Raw genomic sequence first — 20,714 nt, 5'->3', positions numbered from 1 at the left:
GTGGTCTGCAGAGGCCCATGAATCATCAAGTGTTTCTGGCTCCGTATGCCGGTGAACTCGCTCAGCTCCAGTCCTCCAGCTCAGGAATCTTGGTTCTGCAGACTACACGGCCCGGCATCAAAGCGATTTATAACTCCTCTCCCTGCAGCTCCGACCCCCTCGTCGGTGTCTGGCACCCGACCCGTTGCCTTTTATAGGCCGTGTTTTAATTGCAGAGTAAACATTTGAGTCAGTCAGATGCAGAGCAGGAGAGTCAGATGGAGAGCATGGCTTGGCTGCTGACGATGACGATGAGGTGAAGAGGAGAACGAGTGAGGCAGAGATGGGTGGAGGATGTCAGGGGAGGTCTACACCGTCTGCAGGAGTCCGTTTTTAAGCTTTGGGATTGTAGTTGGTGATATTAAACGAGTGAGTTTCTGCATGTAAACAGCCTTCGATCAAGTCATGAATGAGAGCATTAACAGTTCTCAAAATAGCTCATTAATAAGTTATGGGCAAGAGATGGAAATAGGAATGGAGAAAGGGCGCTGGACAACAGATGGTGAATGGAGGTCTTTGTTCCAGCATTACCTATAGATGACTGACCTCTTCTGGACAAGCACAGAACAGCAGGGCCAAATGCATGATGTATGAGAATCACCTCTGTTCTAAACTGTCCCATCTGTGCAGCCTGGCCTTTGCAGATGTTGCTAAACCGCATTAAAAGCGCGATTAACTCATGTGGAAGACATGACTGCTCGTGGACTACAATGCGGCCTATTCATGATCCATAAGTCAGCTTTGTTATTCACACCAGGGGTGCCTTGGAAAGAATCTGATCTGAGTTTCAGACGACGAAATAGCTCTATTGTTCCGCCTGAACCAGGCTGGAAATGAGCAATGAGACCATCGTCCTCTGGTGATTTCAGGCTCCTACGCGACAGCATAAACAGAGTCCAAATTCAATTATTTCTTTCCCCCACTATTGTCAGTGGGACAGGACAGATTAAGAAGAATGTATTGTATCCAAAAACAAAAGAAATGCTTTAATACAAGGAAATAAATACAGGATGGCAGTTAGAATCCATAACAGGCATGGGTTATTGCACAGCTCTAAGAACAGACAAAAACACTTTCCTGACATCCATTCAAAGTTAGAGCAACAGTGGTACCTGACACAAAATGAACACGTTTCATTCAATGAACCCACAATAAATTCCAATCTTTTTTTTTTTTCTTCTTTTCTCTTTCTCACCCAGTGACTGATTACATATGACTGCAGGCCCTTCTTTATTTACCACTGGACATTAAAAAGACTGACAACACACCTGTGACTTAATTCTCGTTCTCAATAATGGCTTCAAACTGATGTCAACAGCAGTGATGGATTGACTAAACATGTCACAGCAGACATTTCCCTGATGCTTGCCGTGCCTTTAAACAAGAAAAATTAAATAAAAAATACTGTTATCATTCAGAATGCTGTGCATTAAATGCTCATGTGGTCAAAAGTATGACGTGTCTCGACAAAAAGTTAAATGCTCTCCAGTTTAGTTACTTTTTTTTGCGAGCAGAGATGACACAGTTTGAAAACCCGTGCTTGAATCAATAAATGCGAAAATGTGCAAAGTCAACATAAATGTTGGAAACACAAAACAGGAACATTGTTGTCATTGTTAGGATGGTCTGTCCACACTCTCACATCACGCATTTGCTGCGGCTGAACCCAACACAGTGCGACTTAAAGATCCAGAGGCCACAATGGAATTGTCCTTGCATTTTGCATTACATTGTCTGAGGTCTCCAAGGCAAACTACAAGCCTATACTGTCCAGGTTACGTGTTAAAAGTGGGTTCGGCATCTACTGCTGCAATGTAGCACATGCTCAGCAGAAAGAAATAAACATCAATAATGGGCTGTTTTCTACGTTGATTCTGTGCAATTTCACAGCTGATGAAAGGGGCGAGAGCCACCAGATCAAACATAGAAACACTTTCAGATTTCGCTCTGCCTTATTTGTCAAAGAAGCTGTTTGATAACTACGATAGCGTAACAAGTAGGACACAAAGAAAATGTTGACACTGACATTAATCAAGTCTGTCACATGTGACTAATTCCATTTCTTCACCCATTGCAAATGTCTCATAAATGATTTCACCAGAAGTCCATAAACAATCATGAGTGGTTTCTTAGATGTGTGTTGGCACTCTCTGCAATGTCGTCTTGTTCCAGCATCCATGTGCTGTTAATATAATGCCATGCAAAGTGAGCATGTGGTCTGACTTCGGCATAATCTTCACTGGGCATGTTTTTAAAAAGGACCACATTCGACAGATGTACAACCCATCATTACGAGAGTATCTTTTTTTTTAATAAGGGCTCTGATTAACCCAAGGCAAGAGTCACGATAAGCAGCTGATGTCATTTTTAGAAAACAGAAATCCTGATTCGCTGTCTCCAGTTGTCCACATTTTCTTATGGAGTAAATTTGCAAATGGTGTCATTTAGGCAGAGACACAGTCCGGTGTCTAGTTTCTATTCCAAGACTAAAAACAGAAATAAAGATAAAATGAGGAAAGTGAAAATTGGTCACAATAAAAGGCAAAAGAGATGCAAAACAATAAAGAAGCTATTATTCTTTTTTTACCCTAGATCAATTACTTCTTCATGAAATATGCCTTCAAACTACGAATGCCAAGCAGCTAATAAGCTAGACACATAAATGTTATTTGGCCGCAAGTTTTGAATCCCATTTCCCCAGAGATGAGATTCTGGTTCATATCCACAAGAGCCTGAAAATCACTAGGAAAAATATTTATTTTTTTAAGAAAAAATACATCTAGTACCCCTAATTTCATCTGGGTATCAATATAAAGATATAGCACAGGAAATGCTCTCCGTAACTTATGCTCAACATAGAAGCAGTAGTTTAAATGTGATGCTTTTGTGTGAATGACATCAATGTTTAAAAAAAAAAAAGAAATCATTGTTGTAAACCTCTGTATGTAAAGCAAACATCGCATGAGCAGTGAAGATGTTTAGCTGTGACATGTGTGTGCCTGGTACTGTTTGACTGTGCAGTATATAAAATTGGCGCTTTGTTCATGTTTTATTTGGTGCAAATCTATTTAAAGAGTCAAACAATGTTAAAAAGTTATGAAAATAATCGGAGAAAGAACAGCTAATAATTGAATATTTCTTATGTCTTTCTTCATACTTCAAAGACATTGATAAAGGGATAATGCCCTACGTTTGTGTTCGGAAAAAACTAAACAGGAATTCTGCAAGATTAAAACTATTTGGATCATTTTGGAAGGCATTGCATTTCCTTGTTTAGCATTAGGTTTTTGAGATGTAGTAGCGAAAAGGTTTATTTTAAAGATAAAATTACAATATTTTGACAATTATACTTATCTCTCCTAGTTAAAAAATAAAAAAGTAAAGGGAACAGACGCAGAACTCGAAGCCTGAGTGACCGAGGGTCAGGCATGTGTGTTACAAGGCTCCAGAATGAGTCTACGGGGGGGGGGGGGGGGGGGGGATTTAAGCACTGATTAACAGGAATTGTATGGACACTTTATCAACAGGGTGCAGCTGTTTAAGGTTGAAGATTTGGGGTTGAACTTAGAACTCTCTTCATCTGGATTTAACATATTAGACCCTTGTTCCATGTCTGTGTGTTGCTCGGGGGGGTCATACTGGCCAAGGGTGCACCTCCTTAGGAGTTCCTCGTCCAACATTCTCACCCTTAGGGTGCGCAACTGTGTACAAACTACACAAAAAAAAAAAGAAGACAAAAATGCACATCTTGGAATTAAGTCAGTTTGTCAGTAACGATTCCCACGAGTTAAAAGTGCGGGATCAAAAAAATAAAAGGTTTATTTTTGTGTCAAGAAGTAGACATAACCCCCCTTCAGGGTTATAAGACGCCATTCAAGTGTGACGAATGTGCCGCCTCAGTCCGGCTCCGGAGTCTCTTCTGCTGGGTCAGAGGGTGCGGTCTTCTGCTTGTATATGAAGGTCAACAGGACGAGCGCTATGTCATGCGAGCACCAGTAACCGGTGTGCGAGGTCACCGCTGACCAATAGCGACTCTCCACCAGACCCTCCCGGAGCTCAAAGTCGACGCGCCGCTCCAGCTCCACTGTAAGACAGAAATAGAGACATCAGAACTGATTTGTAAACCACCAACAAATGACAGACGTTCGCCACGATTGCTTAGTGCCGGCGACAGGTGAAGTGAACTCACATGACGTGTCAATAATGGGTGAGGTGGGCCGAATCATGGTGGAGAGGCCGTATGCTGACTGGCTTTCTGTCCGCTTCTGCTCCTCTTCCTCAGTGCTCGCTCCTCCCTCCAGTCCCAAAGAGACGGATGGCTGGCTGTTGGAGCGGGAGAAACGAGAGAAGAGGATGCCGCCGATGCCCTTCCCTATGCTCGCCGCTCCTACATTGGTTGTGGAAGAAGGAGAGACAGAAAAAGAGATCTGCCGAGTGGGTTGAGGTTTCAGGGAACAAAAATAATGGAAGTGAGGCCTTTCTTTCTGCTTTTATTTTATTTCTAAATTCAATATATTTCAAAGTAAAGGGTAAGCAAAGTGTATAAACCCATTCTCTATCCCGCCACATGATGGCACTGTTGATGCAGTAAGTGAGTATCTCACATTAACACAAATATTGAACCTCACAGGAGAGAATGGATTCTACCTGTGGAGTAAGGGGCATCTCCAGGGTGAAAGGCTCTTCCTCTGGGCTTCCCATTGCTGTCAGAACTCATGTTATTTCCTTATGCCGTTGTATGTATTAAAATTTTTTCTCCAATTATTTCTTCTCCACCCCAGACACTTTTCATCACAGCAGTCTATCCTCACACATTTTTAAATGGTTAAATATGTTTGTTTTTTATTGGCTTATTCAACAATTTTACATTTAGGTACTGTATTCTTCACCATGAGGTAGCTTTAAAAGACCAATCTAGTCATGTGCACCACAAGAGCCACATTTGGACCCGAGTTTGAAAAGTGACGGCAGTGTCTTACCCAGAATGCTGGCCTTGCCCAGGTTGGTGATGGACTCTCCGTAGTGCCTGCGGAGGAGTACAGGAGAAGTACTCGGGCTGGGGATGCTCTCCGTGTCAGATGTCGGGTCTTTGACTGGGTTCAGATAAATAGGTCGGAACTCATCGTAAGGTGTGGGGTTAATGGCGCTACACCTGACAGAAAATAAAATAAACCCTAAACGATTAAAACCTACATACTCCGAAAACATTCTGTGTGCAGGGAATACCTTCAAGTGTTAAAAGACGTAAGTTCTTACCAGTTTATCTGAACTGGTGCAACGTTGCTGTAATGTTTGAGGATGAGGGGCTCCAGTCTGTAGGCCTGAACACATCAATACAACTGCAGTTAGCTAACAGGACAGATAAAAGTCTTCACTTCTTCCAGCTGTCAAATGCGAACAGTGCACATTTTCAATTTCAACATCCTACTGAGTGAGTTGCAGAGGTCTGGTTTCCATTAGCCGAGTGCAGTAGAAAATAGCAAGTCCAGTAAAAACAGCTAATTCCTACTCAAAAATCACACCCTAAATGTGTGTGGACTGGGCTGAAGTCGAAAATAATTAAGAAAAGGGAAATCTTGACTTGGTGTCACAGGCCTGAGTGAGAAAGAGCCTCTGTATGGGCTGGGGTACTCGGGGGACACTGACCACAGGGTCTGTGGGATGGAAGACGTTGAAGAGCCGGCTGCAGATGGAGGTGGGCAGGATGTGGTCCTGGTGGCAGCTGGTACCGGGCCGGATCCCTCTCAGAGCTAAGAACACGGCCAGAGGAGAACCCATGCAGAAGAAGTTCTCCACCTGCGAGACAACAGATGATAGAAATGTCCTAAAGCGAGTCCTTGCTATTCACATCGACAGCATTTGTTGTGAACGGTAAATCATTTATATTTTGTTTTCTCGTAATAATGGACACATGAAAATAATATACATTCAACTGTACCACCAATGATTACAACACTAACATAGCATCTTACTTTAAATTTGAGGGCTGGGCGTGCTGGAGGTTTACAGGCTTCCAGTGTGAGGAGTTGATTTTCCAACTCTTGTAACCTGTTAGAAGCAGAAAGGGGACACATTGCTCATAAACTAGAATATATGATAACATGTTAGGAAAGTTCCCTCTTTCTAAATATCCATGATTATAACGTCAAGCTACCTAGACATACTGATTCCTCCCATCAGCTCCAAAAAAAACATCTCAGTACCGCGGAGATCAACTAACTTACTTTCACAGCGGCTTCCTGTTTCACTAAAGTAATGGCGCGCACACTGAATGATATTACAAACAGGGCGATGGGGTGGTGCAGGGGAAATATATTAAAAGCCTCTTCCCTTCCGTTGGATCGCGAGGTATCGCATTACCCTGCCGCCTCGCAAAAACAAGCAGGAAACACAATTTGCCACCTGATGTGAACATCACAGTGCTATATGTGCTGCTCATCAAACACAAAAGTCAAATGCGAGGTTTGATATCGTTTTGAGAAGAACTCATGTTCATTGCACCTAAAAACATGTATTGTAAATCAAAAGTTATACCTCAAGCCTCCCTGAGATCTCGACCACATTCACCCCAAAAACAACTATACATTCAACCCTTAAGGCCGAGCTAGGAGTCCCTGAAGACCCACGTCAGCGAGCTCTACCTATTCCTCGTGAGCTGTAGCTGCTCCAAAACGTGCTTCTCCTCGTAGGACATCCAGCGCCGGTCCAGCTCCTCCTCCACAGCGTGATGCGCCTGCTGACAGAAGCGCACGGGATCCCACCCCGTCATGATGTCGTAGGTGATGACGCAGCCGAGCGAGTGAGACACAATTGACACTTTGCCTCCCCTCTCTTCAAACTCGGGGTTCCGGGAGCAGAAAAGTGTGTACAGTCTGTTTAGCTCCTGTGTTAGGGCCTTGGTAATCTGGAGGGAGTGAAGGCATTTCAGTAGCAATAGTGGGGTCACAGAGAAGTATCATTCCAGTTATTTTTGGAAGTGTGTGTGACTCTCACCTCGTCCCGGTAAAGGGGGCTGTTGTAGTACATGATGTCCATGGCACTGCTGTTGAGCATATCTCTCAGGCCTCTCACTTTGTCCGGAGTTATTGAGTCGACCGTATCTACGAAAACAAAGCCACACCATGGTGCCTGACTTCATACGATCAGTGGCCACTTTGTTAGCCATACTTACAAAGACTAATGCAAAAACAATAAAACAGCACCACCATATAATCCACATTTACAAAGATAATAATGTTCCGTTTCTGATCGACACAGCCAGAGAGGAATTAAAGGGATAGTTTTGATCATTTCAAGTTGGGTTGTAAGAGGTACTTCTCCTTAGTCAGTGTACCACATAGAGTAGAAACAAATACTTAAAAGTACATAAAAGTAATAAGTTCTGCTACGCTTCATTAACTTCTTCATAAGGATAAGAAAGACCGAAGAATCCACCATATACAGAGTTAACACACTGCTCACGATTGAAGTACAATCCAAACGCATGCACACATGTGAGCACAGACTCGCAGACACACACTGACTGACCTCCGTCCAGTGAGAGTTTGGAGCGCCACTCGACAGGAAAGAACTCCACGTGCTCGTCATTGTGCTCCAAAAAGTGCTTCTCCTCCATCTTCCTCACACCCTCCCTCAGCCTGAGGAGACGCATTACAAAAGAAGACCAGACAGTGTGTCAGGATAACATTGCACACGGACATCTTTATTACACAAGAGTGGATTTTGGTATATGTTGCCAAAACAATTGCGATACAAAATGCAAGCGAAGTGCTTGATTCAGAAACAATGAACGTCGTCGTCACGATGCCCGGGCAGCAGTGCGTTAGCCCAGCTATTGACTGACTATGGAGTCTGTGTTTGCACTCGTTCTCTCGCGTGTCAATGCTCAAGAGGGTGGAGCGCTGCATTACAGAGCTTTCTGTGTTGCTCCCACATTGATCCCACTAGCTCTTACGTTGGTATTGATTGGGCAATGATTTGTTTTACATACTAAGTTTAGCGAAAAAGGACACTGTTTATGTTTAAGAGGATAATAATATCATAAACCCTCCACAATTTCCCTTCACTGCTGCTGATGAGTCTCAGACAGGCACGGAGCTGACATTAGTTTAGTTTTGAAAATGAAATAAAAGCAAAACAAGCGGACTGGCTGGACACGTCAAGTTGATCTTTGCTCTTGGCTGGTGAAAGCCTGTATGCTGTAATCCACAGGGAGCTGGGAGTGAGGCTTAAAGTGCTCTGCAGCTTCACGTGGTCTACTTTACCTGCTTAGCTGGCCTAAGCCGCAGCCAGCGGCCCGGCGCTAACTTAGTGACACAGAGACACACATGGCTCTGGCCCGCACGTTCTGTACGACGGCCTGTAAATGCTCGCGGTCCAGGGCAGCGGTGCCATTCGGGGTCAGGGGTCATGTCTTTACACAGTGTGTCACACTAAGGACTGTGCCTAGTTTAAGTCACAGTTTAAAACTGATCAACAGCCTGATCACTGATCATTTTGTGCCAAGTTTATGAGACATCTGTCTCTGAAGGTTGTGCCAGCATTCCAATAAAATGGGAAGAAATTAAATTTGCTGCACAAAGCATTCGAGGCGGTGCCATCGGTGTGAGTGGATGGGCATTTAGATTAGATGCTGATGGGCAGGTGGCACCTTGCATGGCAGCCTATGCCATCAGCGTGTTAGTGTGAGTGTGTGTGTGTGTGTGTGTGAGAATCGAAAACTAGAAAGACGCTATATAAATGCAAGTCTACTTACATGGAAGCAAAGCTTGAAATATGGTTTGATGGTGTTTGTGTGACTGGTTATTTACATACGTTTTAACACTGAGATAGCATAAGTCCCAGTTGTTTGTTTTATATATATATATATATATATATATATATATATATATATATATATATATATATATATATATATATATATATATATATATATAGTTAATTTAGATTTATGCCCGATAAAAGGGTATTTACGTTCTCCACATGATATTTCACTACGTTGTGTTGCGCGCGTGTTCTTACTCGCTTCACTAAATGCAAAGTATCAGGCAAATGTGTATAAGAGACCAGCAGGAGAAGACAAAGAGATGGAAAGAGGGGGAGAACTAAATACAAAAAGTGCAGGTGCAGTGTTATCTAGAATTTCCACCCGGAGTGGCCTTGGATGAACAAAGATGAGGTGTGAGAGTGTGAGACATTCAATGGCGGTTCTAAGGAGACGGGCAGTGCGACTGTAATATTAAGCCTGGCCCCTCCAACGGTGGCAAATGTTTTCGTTGTTCACTCTGCAAACTGTACCTATTCATGGAGCAGTGACGAATAAAATGTACACCAACAATAAATGAGTATTCCTGTGTTTGTTACATGTAGACCGTATTTACTAAATGCAGTAATATGCCACTTGTACTCCAATTCAGCTGTGAATATATAATAAGCAGCGCCTAAGTTGTTCTGTGAAATTACCACAAATACACAAGTTGCATACTTGGCGATGGCGCTGGATAAAAAGGTTATTTGTAGATACAACCACCTGGCAGACCGGTTAATCAGTTAATGAAAACACAACGTGTAAGATGAGCGTCAACGGGAGGCCGGAGAACACACGGAAACTTTTGTCGTCAACAAATAGATTGAAAAGAAAGAAGAAGTGAGCTTTCTTTAGAAAAGGAAAAACAGAATGAGAAGTGTGAGAGAGGAAAAGGAGAAAAAGAAAAACTTTATGGCATTTCAAACATCTCGCTATTCCGAGGACGATTTCTTTCTTGAACTTAGATTTGGTTTGTGTGCAAATAAATTTAAAACTGCTTTCACAGTCTAATGGAACAAAAGTGAAAAACTGTAGCTTTACTGACATAAAACAACATGCACACAAGCAAATCCTCAATCCCATTACGTGTTAAAAAAAAACTCACATTCCAGTGTTTTTAATGATGCGTCCTTGGTCCATCTTCTGTCCAATCCCATGAACCACAAAGACGATGTGTGTAGTCTGAGGAGGTCTGTCCTCAGGTGAGGCCTCCTCGACAAAACCCCGATGAAGCCGCGTTCCACTGCTGGACGCTGGGAGAGGACAGATCACAGGCTCGTACTGTTACTTACTGTATTTAGCATGGGAGTGTTGTACAGTAAGAAAAGCAAAACAAATCGACATTTTGTACAGTATTTTCTGTGCAAAACAAAAAAACAAACACACACCCCGACTATGTTCAATCCCCAGAAGGCTATAAATATCTGTGTGTGTTTCAGTAACGTGCTGCTCTGAGTCCAAAGAGGCCAGTCGGTGAGATAACTACGGTGACTGTGCCAGCACCTAGAGGGCTGACCGCGTGTCCCCATTTAGAATCGATAGTCACGTCCAGTCATGTGCTGCTGTCTCGATCGCACTAAAGGAGATTTTCCCTCACAGATCAAAACATCGAACATGGGGTCAAACCGCAGCTGCCGCCTGCCTGGGAATAGCAGATGGACACTGGGTGGTTTTCTGGGCTAATCCAGTTAAGAGACTGTAGTGCACACAGCCATGTTTAAACAACTGTTGGATAATAGAAAATGGCAACACACTGTCAATGCGGCTATACGTAGATCATGTATTCGATGGGCAGAAAAGTAGGAACTAATTAGCAACTGTTAGTATGCCCAGAAAAGAAACTAAGGTGGTGTAATAGTGTAATTATTAGCACAAACATACAGAACGATCACGTTTCTGCACCTTAATAACGGAAAAGATAAAAAACAACGTGTAGATTACAGACCTTTGGAGAAGCCCAGTTTCTGGGTGACAGTGCGTGCGATTTTGGAAGTAGTGGCATCGCTGTAGAGATACACCTCATCCACGCTGTGCCAGTCCACATGGGTCCGACTCAGCTTACTACTGTGGATGGCTGTAGGGAGGGGGGGGGAGGAGGCAGTGAGAGATGAGTGAATGAGTGAACAGAGGAAAGAGTGGAGAGCATTGGTAGATGGTGTGAGGGGAAATTGGGCAAAGAGAAGGGGAAAATCAGGAAAAAGGATCACTGATACAAAAGGGATGCGATGACGAATTTCAAGAGAACAGAGGGAGAGGAGGGCGAAGACATTGTGAGAATTACACCAAGGTGTGACCATCTTAAAACGCAGTACGACGAAGCAAACGTCTAGGAACACTCTATTCACGGCCCAATCAAATGCAGTCTGGAGCATTGATCTGCAGGCGGAAAAGAAAAAAAAAACACACCAAACTATCGCACACCATGATTGCATAGTTCAGCTCTTGCTCGTCTGTCCTGCTTGTGTGTCGTCAGACCGAAGACGTTTTATCCGCAGGTATCTAAGATTAATTTCACCCTCAGTTCCAATTTCTCTCCATGTTGTTGCTTCAAACTGAAGCGCAGTGGCTCGGGCAAGTAAGAGCCGAGGTGTGGATACGGAGGAGACGCCGTTTGCTTACAGAGGAGCGATAACTGAAACTGGTTGACTTGAGACGTATTTATGTCTCTTCAGCATGTCCTTTAAACGTCCTGTGCAGTCAGGTTCATCTGGATGAAATTGGTGGAGGACTTTGGCGTCGGCCCAGTGAGTGCACAGTCATGGCTCTTTGTACGGCTCCGAACCAATCGGGGGATTAAAACCATTAAGGATGGGGTAAAGTACTTGGAGGAATAAAAAAAAAAAAAGAAAATGCCCCAGATTACTTTTCTAACACACAATATAGTCCCACTAAAAATAACATTAGCATTGTATTGCAGTTGGGCTTCGAGAAGTACACGGAGAACCTATACAGGGCTCACTGAATATCCTTTTATAGGCTTCATAGAGGAGTAGAAGTTTCTTTCGGTTTTATATCTTCTCATTCAGCCTCATTCAGGGCACTCGCTCAATTTGGATGAACAAAAAGGAAGGACATTGTTTTTCCTAACCGCATAAAACAATAAAGCTCACGTCCTGAGGAACCTGAGGTGAGCGCTGCAGCTTCCTAAGTCGCACGTTTCCATTTATCTTTTGCAGACCCTCAAATGAAGCCACTATAGACTGTTGAGCTATATTCATAGCTGAGTCCACTGTAAAACAGGAGGTATTAGTCCAGCTAGAATAGAAACTACAATATGGTGAAGTTTTCCCGTTAGCTGGCTTTATCAATACAAAATAGGAGTCTGATGGGATTTATAGGCGTCAATGTAGCCAGCAAGACGGAGTGCTGCTTAGGGGCTGTTTTGGGACACTTCCTGTTTTACAATGAAAGGCGATGCATTGCGAAAGTAAGGGGAAGGCAGGGGATCAGAATGTACAGAGGCGCCGGAGCTCAAACACCAAAGTTTAGAAGAGTTTAGATGAGGAAAAGGGCTAAAAAGTTAGCGATGAAGGGCAGAGAATGTGACAAAGAGCGTGGAGGAACTGGGTGTTACAGAAACAAGGAGTGAGTGAGAGAGTTGGGTAAATATACGGGAAACACAGAGCTGGGAGGGGTGAAAGAAATTAAAAAAGGAAGGGCCGCCTCTAACTCATCACGTCTGCATTGTGCTTTGGAACATTTGTCCAACGATGAGACGGCAAGATACCAGTTACAACCGTTTCCTGGCTGTAGAATTTTAAAAAAACATATCGGCTACATTCCCCTCATAAGGTTTTCACACCTCTGTAGCGAAGGAAAAGACAGAGTATTAGGTTAATCTTAGTGTAATGTAGTAGTAGTACGAGCAGTACCCAGGGTCTCTGTTGAGGTCAATGGCCGCTTAGATTAACTGTGAGATGAGGACTCAGACCCCGAGACCTCTCCGTTTAGAATTTTTGACGAGGGTCAATACACCCAGAACTAGGACAGCTACGGGCGTGTAAAAGGGTGACTCCACTCGACATGTTATAGCTATAGCAGAGGACCACAAAGGCTCCACTGTCCAGCTCATCACTTGTGCACGGCTCTCAACAGAGAGCTTTGTTCGCTGCTCTTAGAGCGAGGACTGGCGATGGTTCATTAACGACGGTCAAACCGCCAGAAGGGAGATGAGGAAAGGAAAGCAATGAGGAAGTGGGAGACGGGGCCGGAGAGATAAAATGGGGTAAAGAAGGGTGGCTTTTTGAGGACCCGCCTTTCTTGTTTCACATCTACTGGTTTAAAGGGTTTTGCCCTAGCAGTCGAGTGAACCATGTTATCTAACTCACTATCCCGGCAAAAGGAGAGGAGAGACGGGTAGGGAAAGTTTCCTCAAAAAGCAGCAGCAGCAGTACCAAACTCTGGGTCACAGCACAAAAAGGGAGAAGCTCTCGCGACTAGGCCCAGTTAGGGCTGCAATGGAGCACTGACCGAGCAGCCGAAATCCATTTATACACAACCATTTCTAACTGAGCCTAGGTCTAGTTCGAAATATTAGACTGAACAGGTCTGAACCACAACAGAGAGGAAAATCTAGTTCCGTCAGGATCTAGGATAGACTAGGAGAGAGCACACAAGCTAGCAGATCTAATACAGCAGAGGTACAAATAAAAACAAAAAACAACTTGGTATTTTACAGTACCTTGGCAGCGTTTGCGCTTGTGACATGTAGTTTTAGCACTCGTCTGATATCCACTCCATTTGAACAGAAAGGGGAGGTAGAAAGGGGGCAGGTGGGAGAGAACTAACAACCAAGAGAGAGTGAGTCATGGCTATGAACCTGGCGTCAGTCACACACAGGCTACCGCTGTCATCACTCCTGACTATCAAGTAGCGCTGCTATCAGGTTACCACTGACAGAGCCTGGGCTAACCTTAAGACAACGTCAAAAAGTGCAGCGCTGCTTGACACGATGACTAGCGGAGCGTCTGCTTTACACTCATTACAGAAAGCTACTGTCTTCACTGGGAAGATCGACACGTCAAGACGTTTGACAAATGTGGAAGACACTGAAACTCTTCTGGGGGGGGAAAAGGCAGCATCATTGGAAAACATTTAGTTTGTTAATAATAAACTTTTATACAGTAGGTGGAAGTTTCTTTGCCACATTCGTGCATGACTAAAATAAGGAGAAAACAATAAAAAACTACAACTACAAACAAAACCTCAAAAGTCACTGACAGCATCTCGTAGCACTTATGTTTCCAGCTGGGTTAACACACAGGATACAAGATAATAATAATAATAAACTGTATATTAAGGAACACAATGACAACAAACATACAAATAGATCTGTGAGAGTGTAATATTACTCTTACTTGGAGCTCGACAGGTGAGACAAATGACATGCAGTGTGGTTGAATACAATCTTTCAGTCGAGGAAACATTGGGTGAGCTGTAGCATGTTTAGAGAGGGATGAGTAAAGATGTGAATCGTTATTTTCTTTGGAAAGTTATTGAGTTAAACAACTGTACTTTAGTGGTAACTGGAGTCGGAAATAAAGGCTACGGTACGTATAAGAGTGGGAAAATGTAAAACAATGTTCTCTGTCAGTAGATTAAAAGCTACACTGACAAGAGTTCATGGTTCGATGGTAACCAAATCCAATTCTATTATACTGATCAAAACATATTTTAAAAGCAGCCAAACAAGTGTCTGCTATGATCTTAACACACACAGCAACACTTACAAACAAACACTAATGGACAGAGATAAGTTATTAATTATGGTCATAGATATTGGTAAATGTGTGTTGTATTCAAATGATTGCCCTACAATCAGTACATACCAGTTCAAATCAAACTTGCAGCAGCCAAATGATCATTGAACCACTGAATCCGTTGTAAATGGATGTCTGACATTTAAAAAGACCTTCTCTGCATTTGTTAATCAAATCAGCAAAGTCTACAAGACTCCGCTAAATCCTTCATTCCGTGATAACACAGACATCTGACTTGCAAATGTCAGCAGTGTCTCCCTCAGCAGAGGTGAAAGGCTGAGGAGGAGGAGGAGGAGGAGGAGCAGAGACCTGCTGAGTGCACAGGAAGTTTGTTTGCAGTAAAAGCGATCGGTAAAGTCCATTTGGGCATTACGGCACTGATGGATCCATCAATATGCATACGTGTTCCCTAATGACTGGAATATGTACGAGATGAGGTAAAAGTCATTGCTGTGGCAGCTTGTAGTGCATGCTCAGCCTCGGGGGTTAAGATCACACGACATGACTTTTGGGTCACCTGAAGGCATGTTCAGACAAAACATTTCAAAAACCTCAAGAGCTGGAGGGCTGGTTTGTAGATGATAAATTGTTCTTTCGAGCACAAGTCTGCTATCAATCATGCAGTGTTCCCAGCCTCATGTAGCGGTTAAATAAATATGCAGCTGAATATGTAGTGCACACAAACACACGTGTGGGCCTACCTCAAACAAACCAAAAGCATTACGCTGACAGATGACCCTGTGCCCAGCCCGCTGGCTTTATTTTCCCTCTGCCGTCTGATAGGCAGACAGACGGGGACACACCCTTTAGTTTCCACAATGGGCTTACTGCTCTATACGCAAATGCAAATACACACACACACGCACACACGCACGGAGAAGCTTGCGGTGAATAGAATTTGGGAGGAAAGACTATTATCATAAGACATCTATACTATAACTTTTGATCTGATATTGAAGCTGTTTTTGAGTCAGAAAAACATTTGTGAAGGACAATTCATTTCGAGTTGACAGAAGTCCTCCAATTAATTATTTTTTCTTCCGATATCTGAAAGATCTACTAGGATAGCACTAAAACCGACTAGTGATGTTATGCCTGCATAGCATGTTGGTAGGCCTCCCATATTGCCTTCTGCTTTACCAACCTTTAGCCTCAGCTAAAGCTACTCAGACACAGAGAGGAGGACGGGAGAGGAGAGTAGAGATGGGATGGGGAGGAGATAGCAGGGGGGGAATGTATGTACTGAAGTACTGCTCACTGGCTTTATGGTCCATTTATCAATTGTAATGCAGCTCAAGGTAGCCCGCTTATGGCTCAGAGTGCTTCAGATTATTAGCTCCAAGATGAAATACTCTACTGTAAAGGCTCCCTGCAATGAGGACCGAAACAAGGTGAATTAAAAGGATTTATCACTCACTTTGCTTTCACACTCGGCTAAATATAGGAGTGGAAAGCAATCTGCCAACAGAGGCGGCAAGAGGTTTCAAAACAGATGCTCGCTGTTTCAAGTTAAAGGAAACGTGTCAAAATACAGCGGGCATTAGGTTTTAATGACATGTATTTTGTCAGGGTATGCACTTATTTCTCACCTCATGATATGGTGAGAAGAATTATAAAAAGGTACAAGTCGGCTATGAGGCTGAGCCCTCTGTTTACAAGCCTGCTTCCACGTAGAGATCCACTCGTGTCATGTGTACATGTACACGAGTGCTTGTGGACCGGGGCTGACCTTCCACTTTTCATTGAAGAGTTCTGTGATTCAGCTCAGGAAAGTACCGGCAGCTACGAGCACATCGCACAAAGCGGTGACGATGCGAGGCCGGACTGACCGACGTAGAGAAGTGTGACTTTCCTCTGCTCTGTTGACGTCTTTATTTATTGGACTTCATTTATTCTGAGGGGGGGGGGGGGGGGGGGGAGTGACAGGATCCTGACATGTCAGTCACAGTGTGCAAGAAACAAGAAACTTATCGGCTTTAAAACGATTGATAGCAATTTGCTGATGATTTATACATTTTGCATAAATGTTCCAGGTGATCTTTGTCTCTCGCACGTCTTTGCTCAGTTTTAATGATTGCAAGACTAAACATTTTGTCCCTCCCTTTTAACGGTTGCTGCATCTTTTTTTTCTCTCTCTCCATGCTTCGCTCCGTTTATCTGCCACATTCACACACCCACACATTCATCACCAAGTGAAGGTCCTGTAGATCTGGCTGCCTTAAGGAGACGGCTGAATCAAAGAGCCTCTTTCTTATTGTCTCTCGCAGCTAAAGCCCGATACGTTTCGCCTGAGCCAGAGAGAGAACGCCCTCTTCGTGTACGAAGCTGCACCTGCTTTGCATCGGGAGGATGACATGACAAAACTTACACTCACGTGAATGGAAGCACCTGCTCCATTAATTTCTCTCCACTTTGATTCGATAGGGTTGTCGCATAATTCACTAATATATATATATATATATATATATATATATATGATGCAAAATGCTTTCCTTTAGGTTTATTGTGAAACTGTTGACTGTACTCATAATGGGATTCATTAATAAGTAAAAATTAAGTAACATTAGTAATAATGCCTATGAGAGTATTTCCTCTACTCATTACTAACACAGCACTATATATATATGTGTTTTTTTTTGTTACTGCCTGCCTGCATTAAAAATACTGCAGGGTTAGTGAATGCAGCAGTAAAATACTGGTGATTGAGCAATAATGTGTTTTAGCCTTATGTTTCTACCCCGAAACCGCACACTGACTCCGTCACAACATTCAATCTCTAATGTAGTTATGATGAAGTCATCAGTTGCAGTTATTTATTCAGACTTGAGTAACCAGAGTGGATGCTTCAGTGCTGTGTTGTTTAAAAGATCTTTCTAGATTTAGGAGCGTCTGTCACATTTCCTGAAGGCACACAGCCTTATCCGTGTTCCTCGACTCTTCCCCGTCCCCGTCCCTCTCACCATCTTTGCTGTCGACGGTCCTGACCAGCAGGTCCGTCTCGAAGGTGTCCTGCATTTGATGCCCGCGGAAATGGTTCAGGTGCTCGTGCTCGATGAGGTCACTTTCCTCTTCCTCCAGCGGGAGCCAGGTGCCGTCGATAAACCACTGGCCCCTCATGACTGGAAGATGGTCTTGTTCTGTAAAACAGTAAAAAAAAAAAAATGTTTTAAATCGCATGGATTTAGATAAAAAAAGAACGACTTTACCGTAGGGATGGATGTTTAGGGAGCTAGCCTTCTGGGGACAAGAGCTGTAGTCTGTGGTGGAAAATACTTATCTAAATTACAAACTTGACATTTTGTTTTGTTCTTCGTGGCATTGTTTTTTCTACGAGTGTGGATGCCAAATGATTTCCTGTATACCTCTCATCTAAAAGGTGGTGGTAACACGCCAAGACATGCAGCGATGTGCCAACAAAGGCAGGGGAGAGGAAGCCTGCAAGCTTGTAAACACGGGCTTCAACAATGCTGGATTTAAACTGCTTTAGTCACTTTTTAGTAACTGAGTGCATCGCTTTGCCTTTCAGAATGTGTTCTGGACGACACTTAACTCAACAAGTCTGGCAAATCCGATTACAGTGAGCAGCGTTATTAACCGACTCTCTGGTGGTGAATAAGACTGTACAGGCAGTACTGTGCAAAAAGACAGACTCATTTCTGAACAGAGTGAGACTGCTCATCTGGAAAAGGTACGAAAGCACATGAGCACGCTCTTATCTACGGCCAAAGAGGCCCACGAAACCACGCTAAGATACACCGGCCCAACACCTCAGTCCATTGTATTTGTTTTGTGGATGTTTTACTTCTTGGATTACAGTATATCAACATCCCCACCTCTCCACATCTCCTATTGCATGAACAAACCTCTCTCTCCAGTCCCAATTTATATGCTTTTGACTTTTTAAATAGCATCCTCCAACCTCAGAAGTGCAACAGGGCATTAGGTGTTAACGTGACATTGTGTTTTCAGTGGTACAGGCCAGGCGGAAAAGGCACAGGAATGTCTGAGCTGACCACAAAAGGACTTAACGTCCACAGCAGGAACATTGAGGAAAATAACTGCTTCTCTAAATGTCACTTGGCATCAACCTTCAAAAAGAACCGGCTACCCCATGAACCCTTTCATCGAGGTCGGGTTTGCAGAGGCTCTACACTGGTGACCGCCTTCATTCGTTCCCGGGCCTTTTCCTGGAAATGTCCATGAATTAGTTAGCACAGGTCAGCTGAGTCTAATATATTGACTTCCTGGGTTGCTTGGATGTTCCCAAAAGACAAGAGGAAGTAATTACTTAGCCAGTGAAAGAACTGCAAAACAACGCAGGAGTCAGTCAGTAACTCAACTAAATGGCAAATCAAATGCTGGTTTGTATCTTTAAAAGGGGAGCAGATTGCATGTTGCTGTCAATGAGTCTCTGTATGACCTGCGGGCCATTCATCTGCATCCTGTCAGCCATTATACTGCAGAATATTAAGTATATATGAGGTATAGGCACACAGCAGGAATCAGTACCTATGGAAATGCACTCAGTGATGCTTTTGAGACCAGAAACTACACAAGTTGTGACTGACTCAAAGCAAAAACATACATTTGTAGACTTTGTTTACGTTGTATTTCCCATGATACTCACGCTTCCAGTAAACAGGATTACATTCCTTCTCTTTGACGTCCACTTCGTAGAGCCCTCCCCGGACACAAACGGGCTCAACGTTGATTTCAACGCTGTCAGGGTCCCTCTCCTCCGAGGACACGGTGGATGTGTCCACGGACCCGTGGCCTCCGTGCACACTGCTGGTCCTCGTCTCCACTGGCACTGCGCCGTTAAGTTCCCTGCTCTCCACACCGTTAGTCCCGCAATCTTCATCCCCGCAGCCGTCATGGGAGCCCGCCGCACCAGGGTTCCGCTCACAGTATTTCCGAAACATACGCTCGATATTAAGCGAGTCGTGCCCGAGGAAGGGTTTCCAAGTTTTCTTGTCCTCCTTGTAAAACCACCGCACTTCCTCCGCGCCGAGCTCCGTGACCACCTCGTTGAAGCGGTGTCTGGAGCTGTTGGACCGCGACCGCTTCCTCCTCTCGAACAACGGGCCAGCGTTGTTGCCGTCGGTGTCGCTGTACTCCAGAGAGCCGCTGTCGAGGAAGGCCGTCGGTGAGCTCAAGTCCAACAGCAGCCCGTCCTGGGCGCTGTGGTGTCTGGCGTGTAGGAGCGGCAGGTGTCCGTCCAGTCCCGACTGGACCGAGGACATTCCTGCCTGCATCGTGTCGTCCATGGGACTCATCTCGTGACAGCACGGAAACACATCGCTCCCCAAATCCCACTCCTTGTTGTTGTTGATCAGCGAGCCTTTCCTGTCGGCGCTTAATGACGAGCTGAACGTGGCGGTTTTGGTTGTAACGTTGAAACTGCTCATAACTGACGTTACCCGAGCAACCCAACCACACACTACCTCCTCGTCTGCCACTTCACGTTAAAGCTCTCACCATTACTTCACAACGGCTATTACAACATGTCATACTGATGAAATTAAAGACCTCCAGACAAACTGCCACCACATTTCCGTTGGTGCCCCACAGCTGTCGCTACATCAGTTTGTTAGCTCGCTAGCTAAGCTAAGCTAATGAAGCCGGCTGTAGAACTCCGCGGCTAGCTTATTAGCAAGTCTGCAACGTTGCAACCGGAAAACCTGTTCTCTCCCTTGTCTCCTCCTCTTAAACCAATAACGTCAAACCACTTTAGTTGTCACCGGGTGGCGTTGGTCCAGCTTGCTAGACGTAATATTTGCAGTCACCATACTTTGTGGGTGCTCCAGTCTCTGTGGAATTTCAGGTTCATTCGTTGTCCAAACAAATGTTGCACAGAGACAGTACTGCGATGTGCGTGTGTATGGCTTGACAGCTGACGCATTGAGCACAGGATTCAATCGTGAACGCGCACGTACAAACTGCGCGAACATGACGACATCCCGTCCGCTCATAAACTGCGTTCTTCTTGTTGTGCACCAGAGGGAGACAAACACCCATTAATGGTTATTCGTCTTAATTTAATGGTTTATAACATGCAATGACTTGAGCCTCCACTAGCTGGCAGCAAATACCAACTCAAAATAAAGCAA

At 44.1% G+C, this 20,714-nt stretch overlaps 1 protein-coding gene across 1 annotated transcript; it reads right to left on the bottom strand.

Annotated features, from left to right (window-relative positions):
- Nucleotides 1-1,057: 1,057 nt before the first annotated feature.
- Nucleotides 1,058-20,434, bottom strand: ddhd1a (DDHD domain containing 1a). Its single transcript, XM_079287131.1, has 13 exons — nucleotides 19,232-20,434; nucleotides 17,565-17,741; nucleotides 10,791-10,919; nucleotides 9,951-10,098; nucleotides 7,567-7,676; nucleotides 7,033-7,139; nucleotides 6,681-6,943; nucleotides 6,012-6,087; nucleotides 5,686-5,835; nucleotides 5,296-5,360; nucleotides 5,019-5,191; nucleotides 4,229-4,426; nucleotides 1,058-4,123 (listed from the first exon to the last, which is right to left on the bottom strand). Exons 1-13 carry the CDS (start codon nucleotides 20,010-20,012, stop codon nucleotides 3,936-3,938), a joined length of 2,565 nt encoding a protein of 854 aa, XP_079143257.1. The 5' UTR covers nucleotides 20,013-20,434; the 3' UTR covers nucleotides 1,058-3,935.
- Between the last annotated feature and the right edge of the window lie 280 nt (nucleotides 20,435-20,714).

The sequence above is a fragment of the Melanostigma gelatinosum genome (assembly GCF_949748355.1).
Source record: "Melanostigma gelatinosum genome assembly, chromosome: 16".
In the NCBI taxonomy this organism is placed as follows: domain Eukaryota; kingdom Metazoa; phylum Chordata; class Actinopteri; order Perciformes; family Zoarcidae; genus Melanostigma; species Melanostigma gelatinosum.
Note: the sequence above shows the minus strand (reverse complement) of the source record. Positions and strands in the feature narration are given on the sequence as shown.

Bases quoted from the DNA above. Each gene is read 5' to 3' on its own strand.
- ddhd1a (XM_079287131.1), bottom strand. From the start codon at position 20,012: ATGAGCAGTTTCAACGTTACAACCAAAACCGCCACGTTCAGCTCGTCA. The intron at 5,836-6,011 runs GTAAGATGCTAT...GTTGTCTCGCAG, and splicing joins GCCCAGCCCTCAAATTTAAA to GTGGAGAACTTCTTCTGCAT. The intron at 4,124-4,228 runs GTGAGTTCACTT...TCTGTCTTACAG, and splicing joins ACCCATTATTGACACGTCAT to TGGAGCTGGAGCGGCGCGTC.